Source organism: Phyllobates terribilis, unplaced genomic scaffold, assembly GCF_046119375.1.
Source record: "Phyllobates terribilis strain yellow unplaced genomic scaffold, ASM4611937v1 Scaffold_2__4_contigs__length_985480577, whole genome shotgun sequence".
Classification (NCBI taxonomy): domain Eukaryota; kingdom Metazoa; phylum Chordata; class Amphibia; order Anura; family Dendrobatidae; genus Phyllobates; species Phyllobates terribilis.
Window position 1 is genome coordinate 363,215,748 of NW_027362762.1, and position 24,015 is coordinate 363,239,762.

Below are 24,015 nucleotides of genomic sequence, written 5' to 3' on the forward strand. Positions count from 1 at the left end.
AATCTTACTTTAACTTTGTTAAATATTCAGGTATAGGTTTATTAACCTTTTGCATTGACCAACAGCACTGTAGTTATTTGCTAATAAAATCATCAAAAATACAAATTTGCCTAATAATTGTGCGCAAAGTGTAAAAACATATTCACTACACTAATATCTAAAAGCACAGGCTGAGGCTTATTATTTAAACTATAGCCATATACTCCATGTAATGAATCAGTGTCCCTTGGTTTCCTGAAGCTAATGTTTCCTCTTGAGAATAATGTGCAATTAAATGCCTTTTTCATTGAAGTGTCAAGTGCATAAGAAATGAACTTGTAATGAATTGCAGAAAATGTAATAAAAAACAATACTTGTACAAAAGGACAAATACTTTTGAGGTGTTAGATCTCCTATTCAGAAATTCATTATCCTGACACCAATAAATTAAAATCAGTTAATGGTCGACTGTATTGCACTCTAATGTTGATTTTGTTACTTATCCAGAAATGGTTAAATATTTGCTGACTATGAGACGCTGTGCTAAATAAGTAATAGACAGAGGGCATATTCAGGATGCATTTAGTATTTCTGTAAATTTTGATATGAATGGTATGCTTTTTAGAGAACTATCAAGCCAATGTTATAAAATTGTGGGGATGGATCTCTAGTCTAATGGTTAGATATAAAGGAACCAGAGTGTTTCCAATAAAAATAGAATTGATTCTGCCTTTATAAAAAAAAATACAATGTTTTGAGTTATTGCAGATCTTTATCAAGTATGGTACACCAGAGTATATATAATATCTATAATATAACCAGGGATGTGTCCTTCTGTCCGAAGCCTCTATAGACTGAGCATGCTCGGCGTGGCGCCATGACGACAATATGTCCAGGAAAAGAGAGAGAGAGACAAATTTGTGAGTACACCCCCATATTGTCCGTACATTATATTTACATATATATACAGCAGTCAGCGTAAGTGAGTACACCCCCCTGTATTCTTAGTACATTATATATACAGCGCTCAGCGTGAGTACACCCCTGTATTCGCTCCACTTAAGTGAGTACACCCCACTGTATTCTCAGTACATTATGCATACAGTGCTCAGCATTAGTGAGTACACCCCCTGTAATCTCGGTACATTATATATACAGCGCTCAGCGCAAGTGAGTACACCCCCTTGTATTCTCAGTACGTTATATATACAGCGCTCAGCGTGACTACACCCCCCTGTATTCGCTCCACTTAAGTGAGTACACCCCCCTGTATTCTTAGTACATTATATACACAGCGCTCAGCGTAAGTGAGTACACCCCCCTGTATTCTCAGTACGTTACACATACAGCGCTCAGCGTGAGTACACCCCCCTGTATTCGCTCCACTTAAGTGAGCACACCCCCCTGTATTCTCAGTACATTATACATACAGTGCTCAGCATTAGTGAGTACACCCCCTGTATACATACAGCGCCACAGCAAAAGCACGGAAGTGCAGATCACCAGTGCCGTTTTTAGGCTTATATGAGATGTTCCCCCAGGCCTCTGTGTCACCCTATGGAATACTCCTAGCATGAACACTACCTCTATGTGTCCATTAGACCTGATCACACTGATGATCTGATGAAGGCCTAGTAATATATATAATATAATAATATATATAATGGCAGAATAAATTCTATTTTTATTGAAAACACCCTTGATTGGACTCTGTCTATTTTGTATCCTGACTGATGTTTCCCAAGTGGGTCCCTTGGAGTTTTTGGATGTGCGTCCTGACACTGAGTGCTGTTGGTCTTCCTATACTTTCAATATAAGGTACCAGCGTCTAGGAAGTTTCCATGGCAGATACATTGCGCTGTGTATCTGTCAAAATACAATAATTGTGTTATATAGCACAGAACATGTAATATCCTAGAAATAAATGTAATTGTTTTAGTCTTTCCTTTATACGCACTTATCTGATAAAGTACACAGAGTATGCATATTTTGTGCATAATACATGAAATATCCCAAAATAAATCTAATAATGCCAAAGTGTAACATATCTCCTAGACTAGAGTAACTGCATTATCTGATATCTCAGAGTTGTCGATAGCTGACTGACTGTCTCCTGTTCTGGAAGATATTACTAATGTCTTATGCTTGAAGTGTTGCAATGTTTTACTTCATATCCAGCATTAGAAGATTAATAGGATCATTCTTTTACAAAACCCTGTAACTCCCTTAGATATGCTGTACCAATAATCCTTCTAGAAATGCTCCTACTTGAGATGAATAGGACCAAATTAAAGGGAACCTGCCATCAGATTTTTGCTATTTCATCTGAGAGAAGCACAATGTAGGAACAGAGAGCCTGATTCCAGAGATGTGTCACTTACTAGGCCGTGTGCTGCAGTTTCAATAAAATCAATATTTCATCAGTAGGAAATTATCACTGCCTGCCAGGTCTCATGCAAGCCAGTCCAACAAATCTGTGTAGCCCAACGTCATCCATAGCAAAAACCTGCTGACCGATTCCATTTAAAGTCACCAACAATATGCAGAGAAAATAGGGATGCTATCAAAACTTCCTCTTGCAGTCAAGTAAATGACACATAGCTGAAATCAGGCTCTCTGCCCCTACATTATTCTGCTATCAGATTCCATAGCAAAAACCTGCTGATGGATTCCCTTTAAAGTCACTAACTCCATGGAAACTCTGGGGAAATCTTCCCAACTCATTCTAACTTTCATATGGAGAATTACTCACCAGTATTCACTCACTTTTGGACTTCTTGATTAAAATTGTAAGATCCTCTACCAAACCATACCAAGGGGCTTAACACAGGGAATTACCACCAGTGTCTTAGACTCAAAACCACAAATATTACCAAAGAATCAAATATAATTAAAGTGTACCTATTTTTTATGTGTTCTAGCCCTGTTACTCATTGTGTAGATTGGTTCGGGCTGGGTTCTGAGATCCCCACCAATCACTCTAAAACACCTTTGGTCTATTAAGCTCAGCAGTTCTGAACAGTTTTTTTTAAACAATTTTTAATCTGGACTTGGACTCCCACCGATCTGCAGTATGAGTAAATGGGGTTAAACCGTTAAAGCGAACCTGTCATCAGGATTGTGCTGAGTAAACTATAGGCAGTGTCAGGTTGGCGCTGTTACACTGATTAAAATGATACCTGGGTTAATGAAATCCATCCTTTGATTGCAGTTTGGAGATAATGATATGCTCGTGTTTTGGGGCAGCCTGTGGGTGGGGCTTTTCTTGGTGCTCTGTTCTCATATTAATCCTTATGGGCTTAATTGACAGGTCACCGAACCTTCAGAGACTTGCCTCCTATTTTAAACTAGATGGAGGCCCGATGCTATTGCATCGGGAGGTCGGTAACTTCACAATGGGGGTAGGCTTTATAGCGTTGAGAATCTCTCCCCCCATGTGCTCACCCACCTATCCACTCTCTCTTTCCCCCATGTGCTGACTTCTCCCGTCTGTGCTCTCTTCTTTGACCTGTCTACCCCATGTGCTATACCCCTTGTCTGCTGTCTCTCTACTTCCTGTGCTGTGTTCTCCCCTCATGTGCTGTCCCGTTTGAGCTGTCTCCCCCCCTTGCTCTTGCTCTGTCTCTCTCCCCCCTATGCGCTTTCTCTCTCCCCCATCTGCTGTCTTCTCCTCTCATGTGATTGCTTCTTTGACCGGTGTACCCCATGTGCTCTCCCCCTTGTCTGCTCTCTTTCTCCACCCCTGTGCTGTCTTCTTCCCTCATGTGTTCTCTGTCGTGCATCTGCCGCCGGGATCAGCCAAATGATTCAAATCAGCTCGCCGCCATCTTTGTGCAGGCAGATAGCGGCGGTCACATTAAAACTGCGCATGCGCTCCTCTTGTACAAAGATGGCGGCAGTCAGTGAATCATTCGGCTGATCCCGGTGGCGGCGTGTGCTGTGTGTACTGCATGTTTGCAACAGACACATCTGGACGGAACCGGATGTGAAGACATTACAAGGTAAGTATATTATAGATACTACGCTTGCGCAGTTCATATTGTGGTCTTTTAAAAATAAATTTAACTCCAGCAAAATGGCACCAGTGCCTGTGCATGCACAGTAGCATCTAGCTAGCAAGCGATAGATGCTACTGCACATGCGCTGCCTACCAGTGGGCGGGGTTTACACAAAATAAGAGCATTGCTTGCAGATAGATGCTACTGCACATGTGCTGGCGCCATTTTGTTGGAGCAAAAAAACAATTTGACTCCAGCAAAATGGCTGTGGCACATGTGCAGTAGCATCTATCAGCAATCGATAGATGCTACTGCGTATGCGCAGGCGCCATTTTGCTGGAGTTAATTTTTTTGAAAAAGACCACAATATGAACTGTGCAAGTGCAGTATTTAAAACAGGAGGCAGGTCACTGAAGGATCAGTGACCTGTCATTTAAAGCACAATGATAAAGATAACGGCAGAGCACCAATGAAAGCCCTGCCCAGAGGCCCGCCCCGATGCACGAGAATCTAATTATCTCCAAACTGCAAATATAGATTAAACAACAACCACGGGATGGATTTCATCAACCCAGGTATCATTTTAATCAGTGTGACTGCCTCAACCTGACACAGCATGTAGTTTACTTAGCAAAATCCTGATGACAGGTTTGCTTTAAACAAAGAAATAACTGTAAATAAATGTGATGAACACTTTGAAGGGAATCTGTCGCCACATTTGAGCTATCTAACTTATTAATATGGGCATACAGGTTACAGACTGCTGAAAAAAGTCTTACCTGTATGTCTCATATCAGATGTCTTGTTGTTGAGAAATCTGCTATTATAATTTTATGTAAAATACGTCTTCCAGGCAATGTCCTTCCCATTGCCTGGAAGATAGATCTGTCTCTGCACTTTATTACCCATTGTATCACATCCCACAGCGTCACTCTGTCCCTGTGATGTGAGGTGCTCATCCAGAAATCTCGTGCCTGCTCCTTCTATCTCCCCTACATTCCACTTCAGTATTCCGCCCTTTTGGCTTCATGTTCCTATTGCACATGTGCGAGTCACTGGTACTTCCGTTCCCAATGTTCTCAGGTTTGCACAAACCTTGCACTACACAGGTAGCAATGACTCACCGGCTCCTGCACAGAAGGAACGTGAAGCCAATGCCCTTAGAAGTGCAGTACACTGGAGCGCAACCCCAGAAGATGGAAGGCGTAGGCGCGAGATTTCTGGATAAGCACCTGACAACGCAGGGACATACTGACGCTGTGGGAGTTGATACATAGGATAATGAAGTGCAGAGGCAGAGTTATCTTCCAGGCAGCATCCTCCCCATAGCCTGGAAGAGGTAATTTACATAAAGTGATAAAAGATGACTTCTCAACAACAAGGCATCTGATATGAGGCATACAGGTAGGACTTTTTTCAGCAGTCTATAACCTGTATGCCCACATTGATAGGTTAGATAGCTAAACTGTCGTGACAGATTCCCTTTAAGCATTTCTCTCACCTTTTCTTATGGCACCATACCTTTCCTACATGTCATAATTGTAATTTGAGACTGCTTATTAATTAATTGGATGCCAATTGATGGTTGTTAGAAAATATGGTGATAAATTGGCATAGAATAATAGTTTTGTTATTATAATAATGCTTGTTACTTTATTTTTTTTTCAGAAAACTGTGGGGATAAATATACCAATTACTAATCCCTCAATGGATATTCTACAGTTCCATGTTCTGGTAACTGGTGATGGAATCTCTGGGGATGAGGTTTTCTTACTGCAACCAAGGGAAACCTTCTCATTTGTAGCAAAGTTTTCCCCAACTAAAACAGGGATTTCTAATGGGAGGTAAGTGGAAATATAAAATTACAATACGTGTTACCCATGTACTGCATATAAAGGACTCCAGGCTCAGAGAGACCTACTCCTACTTTTAGGGTCATTTTGTTTATAAGGCTGACTAGACTGAAGACTTAGGGCTATGCAGGGACTTGGGGGCTATGTGTTACTTCTCTTCTACTGAGGCACTGTTACCTGCGCCCTAGGGCTCCAATGACTAAAAGCGCTTTGCACTCTGCACCAAATACTGATGCGTATATTTATCACAGTGGACCTTTAATGCCAGATTGGGGCTCTAATGTCAGGATAATGATATCTTTGCCCTTACACTTCCTTAAGCAATAAATTCTAGTTGTGGTCATGAGTGCGTATGCTCGAACGTGTCCACTGACCAGCCAAAATATTATTGATAAGGCTATGTACTGTAGTCTAGTACCTACCATACCATGGTCATGCTGTCAGCTGTAGTGGGATAAAATACCCGAAAGCCTAGGGGTCTGGCCATTGGTGAATACAGTCCTGCTTTCATCTAGTAGCCAGTCAGGATAGGCTGCTGTTTTTTACAATGACCAGACTCTGTGCCGGGTGGTCACACAAGCTCATTAGCTCAGTGGAGTGATTTGTGCTATTGTGCGGCCCTTTCATTACAATCCGTGCATTAGGACCTTTAGTCAATTACATGGTGTCACGCCAGGAGTGGGTGCAATACAGGGGGGAAAGGTAAAGGGAGCCCAGACACTAGGGAAAGGGGAAGTAGGGACCTCCTAAACTGGACTAGCATCACCCTGTCTTCCCCTACCGTCCCTATACAGCCTGTCGCCTATCACATGCCTCGCCCTACTATCCCTAGCGTAAGGCTACAACTGGGGGTGGAAGGAGATGAGCACTAGTGAACCTCCATTAGCACTCTAAAGACAAAAGGGTAAAACAACACAGGGGAATTACAACTTAGCTTTAGAAGAAACTCCAATAGGGCACACGTCCTCAAGACTCCAAAGAGGACGTGATGCTACTTCAGCCAAGTTCCAAGTAGGAATGAATATAACTTGCGACGCCAGTATATATACACCCAGACTAAAGGGAGGTAGTCGCTGGGTCCTAAACACAGCCTCCTATCTAGGCAGCTGTCTGCATTGCCAAACGTGGAGATCTCCTACAGACCACTGCAGGGCAACTGTCTGTCACCTCTGACACACCCGTGACACATGGTTATTCTGAGAGAGAACCAGAAAAACACCAGGAGGCAGCATCAGAAGTACAGTGCCTACAAGTAGTATTCAACCCCCTGCAGATTTAGCTGGTTGACACATGCGGAATTAACTTGGCATTGTGACATTTGTACTGTAGATCAGCCTGGAAGTGGGAAATGCACTGCAGCAAATTTTGTTGTTTTTTTTTTTTTTAAATGTTAAAAGTTAATTCAGAGTGTCATTTATTATTCAACCCCTCAAACCACAAGAATTCTGTTTGGTCCCCCTAAAGTATTAAGAAGTAGTTCAGGCACCAAGAATAATGAGCTTCACATGTGTGGATTAAAGATCTCTTTTGCCAGCTTTTCTGACTATTTAAGACCCTCCCCAAACTTGTGAACAGCACTCAGACATGGTCAACATGGGAAAGACAAAGGAGCATTCCAAGGCCATTAGAGACAAGATCGTGGAGGGTCACAAGGCTGGCAAGGGGTACAAAACCCTTTCCAAGGTGTTTGGCCTACCTGTCTCCACTGTTGGGAGCATCATCCGTAAATGGAAGGCTTATGTAACTACTGTTAGCCTTCCACGGCCAGGACAGCCTTTGAAAGTGTCCTCCCGTGCCGAGGCCAGGCTTGTCCGAAGAGTCAAGGCTAACCCAAGGACAACAAGGAAGGAGCTCCGGGAAGATCTCATGGCAGTGGGGACATTGGTTTCAGTCAATACCATAAGTAACGTACTCCACCACAATGGTCTCCGTTCCAGACGAGCCCGTAAGGTACCTTTACTTTCAAAGTGTCATGTCAAGGCTCGTCTACAGTTTGCTCATGATCACTTGGAGGACTCTGAGACAGACTGGTTCAAGGTTCTATGGTCTGATGAGACCAAGATCGAGATCTTTGGTGCCAACCACACACGTGACGTTTGGAGACTGGATGGCACTGCATACGACCCCAAGAATACCATCCCTACAGTCAAGCATGGTGGTGGCAGCATCATGCTGTGGGGCTGTTTCTCTGCCAAGGGGCCTGGCCATCTGGTCCACATCCATGGGAAGATGGATAGCACAGCCTACCTGGAGATTTTGGCCAAGAACCTCCGCTCCTCCATCAAGGATCTTAAAATGGGTCGTAATTTCATCTTCCAACAAGACAACGACCCAAAGCACACAGCCAAGAAAACCAAGGCCTGGTTCAAGAGGGAAAAAGTCAAGGTGTTGGAGTGGCCTAGTCAGTCTACTGACCTTAACCCAATTGAAAACTTGTGGAAGGAGCTCAAGAATAAAGTCCACATGAGACACCCAAAGAACCTAGATAACTTGGAGAAGATCTGCATGGAGGAGTGGGCCAAGATAACTCCACAGACCTGTGCCGGCCTGATCAGGTCTTATAAAAGACAATTATTAGCTGTAATTGCAAACAAGGGTTATTCCACAAAATATTAAACATAGGGGTTGTATAATAATTGACCCACACTTTTATGATTAAAATTTAATAAAATTCAACTGAGCAACATAACTTTTTGGTTTGTAAGATTTATGCTTCTGTTCATAAAACCTACTCTCGTTTGCAGTTTGAAGGCTCTAACTTATTTGCATCTTATCAAACCAGCTAAATCTGCAGGGGGTTGAATACTACTTGTAGGCACTGTATATATCAGCAATATCTAGACATAGGAGCATAACTGAAGATATTTTGTGTGATCTAACAGAGTAATATAATATCTGATTTTGGAACAACCCTTTAAATGGACTCTGTCAGTACAGAATGACTGTTCAAACCAAGTACAGGCGCTCCGTGCATCATTCATGACGGGGCCAATCATTTAAGTACACCTTCCCACCTGCTTGTTTTCCAGAGCTGGCAACCAAATAAGGGGGTGATGGAGATAAAGGGACAACAAGCAGGCGGGAAGGTGTATTTAAACGATTGGCCCCTCCATGAATCACCGAGTGGTGGGACTTAGTTTAAACAATAATTCTTTGCTGACAGAGGCCCTTTATATGTTACTATCTGGACTCTACTTCTATGCATTACAGTAAGCAACAAGCATTTTTATCAAACAGAGAGTGTGTGGCACAGGTGCACAACTTGCGGCCCACCATGCCATTTTGTGTGGTCCTCAGGCTTCTGTATACAGTATTTTCCATGTCAAAGGGAAGAAGAGTAGCAAACTGCTTAGGAGCAAGGATGGCAAAGCATGAATAGAGCATTGTGTAACTGGATCTGAGTCCCCCTATATCAAGAGAGTAAGGTTCCTTGACCCCTGTTTAGTCCACCAAACAGGTATATGGTAGTTAGAGTGGAGGCTGCCTATGCGTGCAGCTCTCACTATTCTATTTTAAGGGAATTGTGAAATGCAGCAAGCCACTACAACACCCACAGTCTTCAATGAAGAGCAGGTCTCATTCTTTGTGCAGGGTCTCCTCCTTTCTCCAGTACTGATTGGGATAGAAGAGCACTACCATTCTCCAGATTAGGTCGAGTCCTGTTAGTGGAACCTACATCATTTAAACATTTAAGGCTACTACTTTTGATTTACTATAAAAATCTCAAAAAGTAATATAATACCCCATCAGGTTTTACTGTGTACCCTTTAAGTCGTTTGACATGACAATGTGGCCCTTGAACCAGAAAAGGTTGAGTACCCCGGTGTATGAGATATAGAACACTGAGGGTGTGGAGTCAGTCTTCAGCACATTAGAGACTAATGTATTCTTATAACGTGCAATTGTGCAATTGTAAAGTCACATTTTTATTTTCCCAGTGTTATTTTCCAATGTGATGCACTTGGAGAATTCTGGTACAAGTTGGTGCTGACATCGGAGAAGCCAGACTCTGTAAAAATTCCTGCAGTATTCTGTGAACTTGGGAAGTAAGTATTATGTTTCATACTAGTTTAAATAGTTTAAAGTCTTAGAATATAAATGGATATTACATATACAAAATTATTGGAAGGTGGCTACCGGACGCATAGTTGATAGGAGGTATTTATCACGGAGGTGGTTGTCCTCTGTGATGTAAACCTGGAGTATTGCACTAGTGCACATTGTCCTAAGAGGCTTGTTTTGTGCACCTGGGTCAGGTTTACGGGCAGCCTGAGAGATGGGCGGGTCTTGCTGGCCACATACACGCCTCTGGGTGTGGTTCACATGATAAAATATAGTCTCTTTGTTTGACTCATGGTCTGTGTGTGGAGGTAAGAAGACCTCCTGTGAGCTGGTTTGTTGAACACTATCCAGTGTATCCTGGACTGTCTCTAAAGTGACTTTGTTGGAACTCTTTATTTTTTTTTGCCTGCACTGAAAGGCTGTTTATTTTCCTTTGCTTGTGGCCTGGTTTATGATGCACCAATAAACCAGCAATGACATTTAGATGGAAACGGTTCCTGGGTTTCCTCACCATGCACCCAAGTGAGTAGCATTTCCACATTATATATACATTGTGGGCAATATTCTGCTTTGCTCAAAATGTATTTTCATCAAAGAACATTGAACTGAAGACAACAATTGTGTCATTTACTGCAAACATTTGAGAAAGATATTGAAACATGAAAGCTAGATAAGTGTTCCATCAAATGGAGCAGAATTCCAGTGCTCAAAACCAGTCTGATCATCAGTGATAATAATTCATTTTATACTTTGTACCATAAAATAGTCTTGTGTATTTCCATACAGGATCACTTTGTTAAGCTATGTATGAACTCTCCATGTTTGTTACCCTGCAGATGGACGCGTATTTCTCTCCCTCTTGTGAACCCTACACTGAAAACATTTGAGTTACATGTTGTTAACAGTAATCCTGAACATTTCTTAGTGGAACTGGACAACAGTAAACCAGTAAGTAATACTTTGGCTTAGAGTGAAGTTTTGACAAAATCATGTTCTTGTAATGACCTACTCAACCACACTGCTACACAAGTTATTACTGGGCATTGTATCTGCTCCCCTTGTTTGCTGCTCTTATCATAAAAAACTAGTATTCATTATGTACGCATACAGAATACAAAATGAGAACAATGAGCAAAATTATAAAATAAATGCCAGCAAAAACTAAAAATATAAATAACAATCAAAAAGGTTAGTATTACAAGACTGCAGACTAGAGAATAAGAAGCATAATGTCACTTTTTGTAGGTATCAGTTCTGATGCTGGCCATATACATGATAGCTGTCAGCTAAATTTTCATTCGATTGACAGCTATTTCTCCTGACTCCACCATAAACATGCATGCCACTTTGCCTGGTCTATAGTCCATACCACTTTTCTGTGCTAGCATTGACAACTTGGTGTTAACATACTGTATGCCTTGTCAAAGGCTTGTGCTCCTATATGCTGACAGTGCCCAAGCATCTTTGACAGTACCAGATTGTGTAGGGACATGTCCTATTGATAAGAGAAATTGTATCATACAGATTTCAATTAGGCCTTGACTGCATAGACACTTTTTATATACATTTTATACATTTTGTATTTTGTGACTTACAAATGATATGTTCACCTCTAGTAAATGTTCTCTTTTTTTATTCTCCATCTGGCCTAGTCCCCTTTCACAACTTGTCTTGATGACAGCAATGTTTGCTGTTGAGACACTTTTGATCCCCAGCTTCTGCAACCGAAGTTTGTTTAAACCTCTAAATTTAGACCCCTGACCACTATCTTAATTTAGATGCGAGGCCAGACCCCTAAATATTAAAACTCCAGATCACACCCCAAAATTGATGCAAATCCCAAATCAGACCCCCAAATTAATTAAAAAAAAAATCCTGATCAAAAACAGACAAGTAACTATAATTGGTGGATCAGTAAAGAGCCATTAATTTACAAAATCGCACGATACATCCTAAGCTTTCTAAAGCAGTGGTGAAACTTATCGGGGACAAGATCAATGCTTTTTCATGCAGTACTAACTTAAAGTGAAGTTACTTGTATCTATGGCAGAATTTGCCAGTGAAGCACATTAGGCTCACAGTCATAATAGATATTATTGGTGTCAAACAGGTTGTCCTGTTTCAAATATTATTACATAATAGGCACTGCAGCAAAGATACAGACTAAGGCTTTACTCACCCTCACCAGGTCTAGTGGCTCCTAAGGCCCCTTTGCCACTGCTTCACTCTGTGCTGTTCAGTTTCACTGGTCACATCATGTCGGCAACCTTGCAGCCATTGCCTGAGCTCAAATGGCTCCACTGATGTACACAGCATGAGCCACTGAGCTCCTTGATTGGTTGCAGTGCTAAAGATGTGTCATCACCACTGAATCCGATCAACCAGGAATGGAGCAGTGATGAAACAATGTTGCAGAACAAATAGAATTAGTTGCTGGAAAATACATTGAAAAATAAAAACTTACTCTGTTGAGTTTTTATATCAAATGGTCAATGAGCAGGGCAATGGTCAGTTCGTTGACTCGTTTCGACCACTCAACGGTCTTATTTGTAGCATACATGCATTAAAAACACATTTCCTTTTAAAACAAGAAACCACATCCATGTTGAGGGCATCAAAACACCAAAAATACCACTTGTGAAAATCAGAAAAACAAGAAAAACTATATAATTACCAAAAATTAATAAATACACTGTACATAAAGTTACTATGGTAATTCATGGCTGTGGGTTGTCTTGTGTTTGCTTTTAGGATCCACAGCGCTTCTTTATTCAATAGTAATTTCCTCCAGTTACTGCTCCATCTAGATTTATTGACCGTTCTTATTCCAAAAAAGTGGAAATAGTCAGAATTTCCCTGTTGTGTTTGTATAAAGTGTTTGGCAGCAGCAGAAGTAAGTTTTCCTTTGGAAATATCGGCAATATGTTAAAAAATACATTATATTCAGAAGTGGGTGTACCATTAGAAAACGTAAGTCATGTATTTATAAACATATTGCAGATATTTCTATAGGCAAATTTACCTTTAGTGCAGCCAAACACTACATACAAACACAACACGGCAATTTATGTTACGCTCATGCCCGGACTGACTGGTGTGAGCGTGGTTAGTGGTCCCACTGGGCCACGAACTGAGGAGTGCCTGGAGGGGGGTGACTAGGGGCCTCACCAGATCCGACCACGAACACACGGCGGCTTAATCGACTCCGTGGTCTGAGGAGTGACATGGGAGGTGGCTCAGGTGCTACTCCAGGTCAGACCCCGGTCACAGCTGGTGACCCATACCGGGGAATGCAGGAAAAGGCAGGTTTGGCTGGTATGCAGACAGGTGGGTACTGGCAGGCACGGCTGGTATGCAGACAGGTGGGTACTGGCAGGCACGGCTGGTATGCAGACAGTCGGGTACTGGCAGGTACGGCTAGTATACAGACGGCGGGTACTAGCAGGATTGGCTGGTATACAGACAGGCCGGTACTGGCAGGTAGTAAAACAGACTGGATAGGGACCAGTACAGACTAGGATACAGGAACAGTGCCGCAGGTGCGGAGGACAAGCGGAGCAGAGCAGAACCGCAGGTGCGGAGGACAAGCAGAGCAGAGCAGAACCGCAGGTGCGGAGGACAAGCGGAGCAGAGCAGAGCCACAGGTGTGGAGGGCAATCTGAGCGGAGCAGAGCAGAACCGCAGGTGCGGAGGACAAACGGAGCAGAGCAGAACAGCAGGTGCGGAGGACAAGCGGAGCAGAGCAGAGCAGAACCGCAGGTGCGGAGGACAAGCAGAGCAGGGCAGAGCAGAGCAAAGCTGCAGGTGCGGAGGGAAAGCGGAGCAGAGCAGAGCGGATGAAAGCTGCAGGTGTTGAGGGCAAGTGGAGCTGAGCCGCAGGTGCGGGCAGACTGGACAGGGCTCTGTTCTCATGGAACAGACTGGGAAACACAGGAAGATAGCTTGAACACAGGAGGTAGATACGGAGGCAGGGAAATGGGACAAGCAGAACCAGATACACACAAGGTACTTGCAATGAAGTAGTGAGTGGACACAAAACTCACAAACAGAAGTACAGAGACAATGAGTAGGACTTAGGTACTGGTTCAGACACTGCAGGAAAAGGGAAGGATCGAACCTAGAGACAAACAGATAACGGGCTAGCACACAGTTTAGACAGGAACTGACACTGGAACGAGATACAGGAACGAGCCTGGGTACTCAGCCCCCAGGGTGGCAGGAATAGACTAGAAGACACAGATACAGGTAACGGGCCTGGGTACTCCACCCCGAGGGTGGCGGAAACAGACAAGATACAGGACAGGACCTGGCAACTCAGTTGCACAGAACACACTGAAAGAAAGTGTTGCTCATGCACCTCCCACTGAGTGGGGGGGATTTAAGTATCCAGTGACTCTCAGCAATAGGCTGGGGATGCATTAGGACTGTGCACACTGTAACTTTTAGAATCAGGAAGTACCAGCACCGCCGCCCTAAGCCAGCAGACAAGAGACATGCACACAGCAAGTAAAGGAGTATAGTGCACAGCCTGGACTGATAGGTAAGTTGGCGGTCTTGCATGGTGGGAGATGGTAAGCCATGTCAGCACGAAGCCAGGGATGTTACAATTTAGACTCTTTCGGGTTTTTTGGAATAGAAAGGGTTAATAAGTCTAGACGGGGCGGTAACTGGAGGAAGTTACTATTGAATAAAGAAATGGTGTGCATCCTACAGGCATGAATTACCATAGTGACCTTATGTATATTTATACATTTTTATTGCTATTTATTGTTTTTCTTGTTTTACTGATTTTCATGATTGCTATTTAGATATTATGATGTCATCAACATGTGTGTGGTTTCTGGTTTTAAAAGGAAGTGTATGTTTAATGCATGTATGTTACAACTAAGACCGTAGAGCGATTGAAACACGCCAATGAACTTACCAGTGCTCTGTTCTTTATATCAAGTCTCAAATTACGTTTTTATTTTTTAATATATTTTTCTGCCATTTTTTTTTGTCTTTACTTTTTTGGATGAAAAATGAGGAGGGTGAGTAAAAGCTTAGTTTGTTATTTTATATGTTGCTGAGACTGAGTGCTAAAAATATTTGAAACAGGCCCCCCTTTTATAATATTTTCTATTTGTTATTAGACTCGATCCTAAGAATAAGATACTAACAGGCTGTTTATTACCTATACAGCCCCAGGTAAAATAAATAAATCTGAATAAAGCTATTTGGCTATATATCTGATAATGTTGAATATACAACCTTGGATAAATAAAATATACTGTATAATATAAATATATTGAATATAAAAATCTCAATAGCAGCAGTCTACAATTGGATTTACACTAAATACTCATAAATATAAAAAGAAATAATGCTGCCGAATTGTAACCTTTTTTCTTTCTGGTGTGGGTATACATTATAGTCTTTAATGATACACCGTTTTTTAAGGTTAAATCTTAATACATTAGTGATTCGAGGAAGGAATATATTTGTCTATGGGAAGTTTGTAAATATTTAGTGCCCATATGAGTCTTCTAAAACAATCTTGAACCCCGACCAAGCCCCTAAAAATTAGACCCAGACTAGAGCTCTACATTAATTCAGTTCTATGACTAGATCTCTTAATAAATTCATACCCCAAACTAGACCATAGAAGTAGGGATGATCGGACTCATGGAAGTTAGGGTTCTGGTACCTGACCCAAACTTTACTCCAAAGTTTGGTTTGCGTACCAGAACTGTACCGTAACTTGAACCAGAACCCGAACCCCAATGAAAACAATGGGGACCTGAATGTTTCAGCTGGAAAGTATCTCTCTCTCTCCTTCCCCCTGAATGCTGAACATTGCAACAGACTTTCAGGAGACGTGTTTATCAGTGTTTAGCAATGGACACTAACTGTCCGGTATGAACCCCGAACTTTTAAGTTTGGGTTCTTTCATCTCTACTTGGAAGTTAATTGTGACCCCAAACCAGCCCCTATTTGAAATTTTGATCTCAACCTCAATGGGTACACAGTGGGCTTTCTATTCTTTTTTTATGGTATGGAATAAAGCAGACCAAAACTATTCCACACAGAAGAATCCAGTAGAAAGTATACTGCAGGGTATATGTTTTTTTTTGACAGTAGAAGTCTATGTGTAATGGATGCCACTCAGTAGCATCCATTAAATAATAATAATAATAATCTTTATTTGTGGCATCCATTAAATGTATACGTCCCAGTTTTCTGTCTCCAGATGCACATTGTCGTAATGTGTAAAGAGACTTAGTATAATGGGAAAAGTAAAATGAATCTACAATTACAGTAAGTCACTGACTCAGATGAGATATATGCATTCATGTATTTTTTATTATTACTATTCCTTAGTTTCAATGCATTCATTTAAATGCAAAATACAAATACATGTTTTGAATAAAGCAAATGGTCTCCTTTTCATTTCCAGTATATGATCTATTTGCATGATTGTACCCAAGAAATGCGGACACCACGACACATTAAGTCTGACTTGTCATTGTCTGGTTGCAGAATCTACTTATCCTTAGTTAATAGGCAAATGGCTTGTTTGTATTGTATTTCTTAGTATCCATTTATAACTTGTCATGTGAAGGAGATTCATCATATTTATTATCTTTTTGTGTAGTTCTCTGCATTTGCTTTAGGCCTACTTTTAGTTTTACCAATCATTAACATAGAAATGAATTTGAATAAATTATCATGACTTTTAACTTTCTGAATATTGCAAGTGAACTGTCCAGAGAGTTAAAAATATCCCCAGTGTGTCTGGTTCATTAACAGTGGCTTAAATGTCATCAGCCGTTGGATTGCTATACAATGGATAGACACTTTGAAAAGTCTGTTCCATTCATTTTATTTTTCTCATGACTTAGTTGTGGTTTGAAACTGGGAATTATCTTTCCAGAACAATTAGCCGGTCTTTACTTTGCTTTATAAAATTATAAATGATCTTTTTAACGCAGTTAGGTTGTAATATGCTCTGGGAATAGGAAAAAAAATCCAATTCTAATTTGTCATCTAAAAAGGACTTGGTTTAAGAAAAGAAAAGCAATCTTAAATATTTTTTAAAGGAGCATCCCATGGTTGGAAAACTCTAGGAATTGCAATGCTCTTCGTGTTCACAAGCACATAATAAAAATGCTACATTTTTCATGTGGTTTTCTTTTTTAATTTTTATTTTTTTTTACGATGTTCATCGTATTGGTTATGGTACAGTTTTATAGCCCAGGCCATTCCAGACATGGAGGCACCAACTTTTTTGCTTACTTTCTTTTTTTACATGAAACAGTTTTTATCGGAAAAATAATATCTTTCAGTTATTTTTTCATTTTTTTTTGTTAATTTTTTTTTCCTATTACTGTTTTACTTAGACCCTCTATGAGACTTTAATTTATACTCTCTGGTCGCTGATCTAATATTCTGCTATACTTCGGTACTGCAGGATATTTGATCTGTAAGTTTTAGGGCTCACTCACACTAGTGAGTAGCCAGCGTATAACTTGGGTGAGTGCTGTCCGATGTTTCATCAGATAGCACACGCTCCAATGTTATACTATGGAGCAGTGCCGGCTAGCGTTTTATTTTCATGCTGAGTTGGCATGAGAAAAAAAATTGCTGCATGCTGCAATTGGCAGTGTATATCGGACTGCGCGCACCCGTACATCTCTATGGGTGCGTGAAAAACTTAAGTTCTTCATCTTTTCCGCACCTGTGCTCCGATTCTCGCATGTGAGAGAATCGGTTCACAGTAAAATGACACTTGGGTCACTTTCGCAGCAGAGTTTGAGATGAGGGGCATTTACATATAGCATCGATTCTCTCGCATGAGAGAATCGTTGGATGCATATTGGTGTGAGCGAACCCTTATAATGACACTTCGCTTGTTCTTTCAGTGTGCTGTATCCTATCCCAAGGATGTCTTGGGTGCTCCGGAGCCCCGCGCATGCTGTCCCCAAGCCATGTGTTTGAGACCCTGGGCTTAGAAGGAACATTGGTTAGATTTCTAAAAATTAAACATTGATGACTTATTCTAAGTTTTGAAAAAGGGTGGTGTTGGGCAGAAACATGGTAACAAATATATTAATACATTGTACCCCTTTCAGTGGGTTTAGCTCATAAGACCAAGCTGTTCTTCAGTCTATACAAAGCAAAAAGGAAGACAACTCTCAAAATTGGTGATGCGACATCTTGATTAGAACTAGTGTTTTTCATTTTTGAAAAAGGTTGAAGGGATTGTGTTATTGGATCAACCTTCCTGAGCAATTTATATGGGCATGCAGGTCATAGAAAGTTGAAAAAAGTGATACCTTGTTATTTGCAAATTGATTTCTTATTCTAGAGAAATCCAAACAATTCTCTGTGTATCAGTTTAGTGTGTGAGTGCTGTAGGCAGGAGAGAGGGATCAGAGTGTGCCCGCAATGACACTGTGTGCCCATATTCACACTGTGTGTATGCGTGTACTGTTTATCAACATGTGGGCGGATATGCGGCATGGTAATTGTGAGGGGCGGAATAGTACGCTGAGCCATTGGCCAAGGGTGCATGGAAGAGTCCTTATTTGCCTAAGATATAAAACGCTTTTTCTGAAGAGCTGTGCAAGTGAAAATTACACTGCATGGAGGATTTTTATAGGGGCTAATTCCCACATATGACTATATAGGCAGTTTAAATTGACTGTTGTAGATGACAGACTGTGTAGATATTATACTGTTGGAGTTGGATATTAGGCTACTTTTACCCTTATCGTACAAAGGTTCAATGCTTGATTTAGAAAGATCATTTATATTGTGGACTATTCAAAAATGAAATTATGTTCTAGTTCTCAGTTGAAAGCTACTTCTGTAAATAAACCCATATTAAAATAAAATATCTAGACCATTGCTTATCACCTAATTGTAAAAGTAATAGTTAAGTGAATATTTCTCATAAGGTAGTTATGAAAAAATATAAGTTACTGTGGTGTTGATAAATGTAAATACATCATTTCTTTTCATTAAATTATATCTTTCAATATTGGAAGTACAAAAGCACTTTCTAAAGGAAAAGAAAAGCAGCTTCTAAATGAAAACATAGGCACTCATATCACCCACTCAGATGCTTTTAAATTATAAATACATTTATATAGGTGACGTGAGAGATAAGTGTTCTATTGCAAGGAAGTCTTATGTAAAGGTGGACTGGATTATTTCTTGGAAAGCTACATTACTGAACACATACAGTACAGACCAAAAGTTTGGACACACCTTCTCATTTAAAGATTTTTCTCTATTTTCATGACTATGAAAATTGTACATTCACACTGAAGGCATCAAAACTATGAATTAACACATGTGGAATTATATACTTAACAAAAAAGTGTGAAACAACTGAAAATATATCTTATATTCTAGGTTCTTCAAAGTAGCCACCTTTTGCTTTGACGACTGCTTTGCACATTCTTGGCATTCTCTTGATGAGCTTCAAGAGGTAGTCACTGGAAATGGTCTTCCAACAATCTTGAAGGAGTTCCCAGAGATGCTTAGCACTTGTTGGCCCTTTTTCCTTCACTCTGCAGTCAAGCTCACCCCAAACCATCTCGATTGGGTACAGGTCTGGTGATTAAGGAGGCCAGGTCACTTGGCGTAGCACCACATCACTCTCCTTCTTGGTCAAATAGCCCTTACACAGCCTGGAGGTGTGTTTGAGGTCATTGTACTGTTGAAAAATAAATGATGGTCCAACTAAACGCAAACCGGATGGGATTGCATGCCGCTGCAAGATGCTGTGGTAGCCATGCTGGTTCAGTGTGCCTTCAGTTTTGAATAAATCCCCAACAGTGTCACCAGCAAAGCACCCACACCTCCTCCTCCATGCTTCACGGTGGGAACCAGACATGTAGAGTCCATCCATTCACCTTTTCTGCGTCGCACAAAGACAAGGTGGTTGGAACCAAAAATCACAAATTTGGACTCATCAGACCAAAGCACAGATTTCCACTGGTCTAATGTCCATTCCTTGTGTTCTTTAACCCAAACAAGTCTCTTCTGCTTGTTGCCTGTCCTTAGCAGTGGTTTCCTAGCAGCTATTTTACCATGAAGGCCTGCTGCACAAAGTCTCCTCTTAAAAGTTGTTGAAGAGATGTGTCTGCTGCTAGAACTTTGTGTGGCATTGACCTGGTCTCTAATCTGAGCTGCTGTTAACCTGTGATTTCTGAGGCTGGTGACTCGGATAAACTTATCCTCAGAAGCAGAGATGACTCTTGGTCTTCCTTTCCTCATGTGAGCCAGTTTCTTTGTAGCACTTGATGGTTTTTGCAACTGCACTTGGGGACACTTTCAAAGTTTTCCCAATTTTTCGGACTGACTGACCTTCATTTCTTAAAGTAATGATGGACACTCGTTTTTCTTTACTTAGATGCTTTTTTCTTGCCATAATACAAATTCTAACAGTCTATTCAGTAGAATTATCAGCTGTGTAACCACCAGACTTCTGCACAACACAACTGATGGTCCCAACCCCATTAATAAGGCAAGAAATCGCACTTATTAAACCTGACAGGGCACACCTGTGAAGTGAAAACCATTTCCGGTGACTACCTCTTGAAGCTCATCAAGAGAATGCCAAGAGTGTGCAAAGCTGTCATCAAATCAAAAGGTGGCTACTTTGAAGAACCTAGAATATAAGACATATTTTCAATTGTTTCACACTTTTTTGTTAAGTATATAATTCCACATGTGTTAATTCATAGTTTTGATGCCTTAAGTGTGAATGTACAATTTTCATAGTCATAAAAATACAGAAAAATCTTTAAATGAGAAGGTGTGTCCAAACTTTTGGTCTGTACTGTATTCTACACTTGTCTGCCCACAGAAGGGCTCAGTGTTTATAAAAGATAGATTTTTATTTTTATGTGTAGGAAACAATTTTTAAAGTATGCCAAACACATGTAGGATACTTTTGTATCTGGGGTAAAACAACTTGCAGATCTAATTATAAAATCTAAAGCAGAGGAAATACTGTAATTTTCTAGCATAAAGGAGCTTTCAGTGGCAGGCATGATTTTCTGCAGTCCTTCTATCTGACTGCATCTTGCCAAATGCAGGCCGCACTCCATTAGGATTCCGCTCTCTTTACCTGCTGAAGAGGTCGACATGTGACTTTTCATATGTCATTTGCATTCTTTCAGTCTCATGCCGAGTAGCTCCTTTTCCTGCTTCTTTCAATAGTACATTGAGAGAATGAGAAGAGAATCTTGTTGGCGCATGACTGCAAGTATGCAATCACATGATGACATCTTCAGCATTGAAAGAGAGCAAATTCCCAACAGTGTACATATTGCTTACTGTTAGGATTAGGCAAGATGCAGAAATTCAGAGTAATTGCAGAAATGAATGTCTGTCCAGGAAAACCCCTTTAAATGTTAATTGAAAGAACCGGAAGACGCTAATCACCTTGTGACTGCCAATATGCAAATCATATGATGATCTCTTGAACTTGCAAACAGAGTGGAATCCTAACAGTTTATATGTCACACAATATGATACAGTGCCTGTTAAAAATTCTCCCTGGCTTGTTAAACCCCTTTAATTGAAAACATTTGAAGTTTAGCTAAACTGTCACATAACTATTCACATGTCATAGAGAAGTGTCAAAAACAATACAAATATTTTTGGCCACAGTTGTTGACATCCATGTGAAATATTGGTAAAAATATTGGTAAAAACTGATCGTGGAAATGAGTACCGCAGTTGTTTGGAATGTTTTCTGCCATACTTTTTTTTATTCTTTTTCATTATCGCAAAATATTCTTCCCTTTAGTAAAGTAAAATATGTGGTCTACAAGTTTATCAATTCTTATTTGTGAAAACAAATGCATATATAATACAAATGAGCTAAAGTTATCACCTATATTGTACTAACAGTCTTCTCTTGTGTCTTACAGCTTTTAGTGCCACCTAATTCCACTACCGAAGTCCCTATTCAGTTCTGTCCATCTGCTCTTGGGAAAGGAAGTCATACAGCATCTATAACTTTTAGAAACCCACAGGTAGGTTCTTGAAGACAGACATGATTTACAATATGTCTTGCTCATATATGCATTTCATTATACTGTACACAGTAGGGTGAGATTATCATTGTTTACATCCAGTAATATCGGTGAGGTAAAGATGAATTGTTATATGATAATATCATTAATAATCAACAGACAAACAATCAGGTCACCATAAATCACATTACATCAAGCCTTTAATCCATTACATTTAATGGTAGAACCATTAATTACCCAGACAAGAACTTGTCAGCTTGTTTTTCTTCAATATTCAAGTCCTAATTATACCATATTTTGTTATATATGAGTTATCGTTAATGCGTTTATGTTCTGTGATAAATAAAATGGTTATCATTGTTTAAAGTATGATAGCATCATAACTATTTTATGCATAGATATCAACAGTTCTGGGTTGTCTGACACAGTATTATTAGAAATAGTATTATCTTGCATTCATAAATTTCCAATTTAATGTAATATAGAGACAGTTTGCCCTACTTAATGATGGCTTGACCCGATTTCCGAAGTTTTGACCGCATGTTTACTTCACAGCAAAACCTTCCAAATGCAAGCACCACACCTCAAATCAACTCCAGGCCATTTATCTGGTTAATTAAGAATGACATAACGAAAGGATTGCCTACACCTGTCCATGAAATAGCCTTGGAGTCAATTGTCCAATTACTTTTGGTCTCTTTAAAAACAGGGTGGCACATGTTAAGGAGCTGAAACTCCTAAACCCTTCATCCAATTTTAATGTGGATACCCTCAAATGAAAGCTGAAAGTCTGAACTTCCACTGCATCTGAATTGTTTTGTTTAAAATTTATTGTGGTAATGTTTAGAACTAAAATTAGAAAAAAATGTGTCTCTGTCCAAATATATATGGACCTAACTGTATGTATGCCAACACAGGGCTAAAAAAAATATACAATTTGTAATGAGACAAAAATGAAAAAAAAATCTTATAAAGGACCATTCAGGCTTGGTCATCAAACTGTAAATTGAGAGCTGTGGGGGCCATGATACTGTGTATGGGAGGCAGTGGGGACTATCTTACTTATGGGGGCATCATTACAGGAGGCACAATGAGAGACCATTATAGGGAAGCACAAGGGATTTATTACTATAAAAAAGCATGGAGGTTGTGATTCATAAAGGGAGATGGTGTGGAGGCCATAGTTCATAAGGGCAGACGGTGTGGCAGTTATGAATCATAAGGGTGAACAGTGTGGCGCCACATCTTGCATGTGTCTGGGCATGTGCAATGAAGTAGGTGAAGTTGTGGCAAATATACCTGGCTTCATTGCACATACCAAGGCAAGTAAGATGTGCTCATGTGTGAGATTCCTGGAAGTCTTACCATGACGCGGATTGCATGGAGGATGTCAGTCAAAACCCAGATGGTCGTAATTAGAGGATCTGAAGCTAAACTAGTGTTGGGAAAGCAAGCCTCAGCGGCGTAGTCATGGCTCATTTACATCACATTCAAAGTTCATTTTAAATGTTAGAAACGTTTGCGTGTAATATCCAGGTGTTTATTAGGGTATAACAATGTTATGGTGGCAATTTTGTACAGGTTGTGATTAGTTCACACAAACATCCCATCTGCTGGCATGAAATGCCGTGTCTTTATATTATCATAAGTAGGAACAAGTAAAAATGATGGCATATATATTTAGTCTGGAAGCAGAGCATGAAGCTTTTGTAGGTCAAGTGACTTCACATTGATAGATGATGAAGCACTTGGATATCATAATAGTTTTAATGGCAAAGTCTAAAAGGAGCTCAGAGAATAAACAAGATCTCATCTTATTGAAGTGCATGTTGAGTACATCTATGATATATAACTTTTACTGTATGTAAATGGAAAAGGATAATAAAAGGCCATATGCTAAGTAATTTACATAGGTATTTTCAATGTAACCTAATAACAGATAGGCTTTTAAGCAACATGGTAGGTTTAGGGTCTTTGGCGGAGATGATTTAAAACAATGTCTTGCAGAAATTTTTTTTATTTAAAATATGTGATTTGGTTTAGGTTAAAAGATTGATCCACTATTATCTTATAGTATATAAAACCAAA

General features: G+C 40.3%; 1 protein-coding gene across 2 annotated transcripts in view; it reads left to right on the forward strand.

The window, feature by feature from the left end:
* The window catches only part of CFAP47 (cilia and flagella associated protein 47), a 1,117,227-nt gene that overhangs the window by 673,164 nt on the left and 420,048 nt on the right, over nt 1-24,015 (forward strand). For both annotated transcript variants that reach the window (XM_073664712.1, XM_073664711.1), the window contains exons 53-56: nt 5,646-5,821; nt 9,769-9,876; nt 10,729-10,840; nt 21,823-21,927. In XM_073664712.1, coding sequence (XP_073520813.1) covers nt 5,646-5,821; nt 9,769-9,876; nt 10,729-10,840; nt 21,823-21,927 — 501 coding nt within the window. The remainder of the gene's footprint in view (nt 1-5,645; nt 5,822-9,768; nt 9,877-10,728; nt 10,841-21,822; nt 21,928-24,015) is intronic.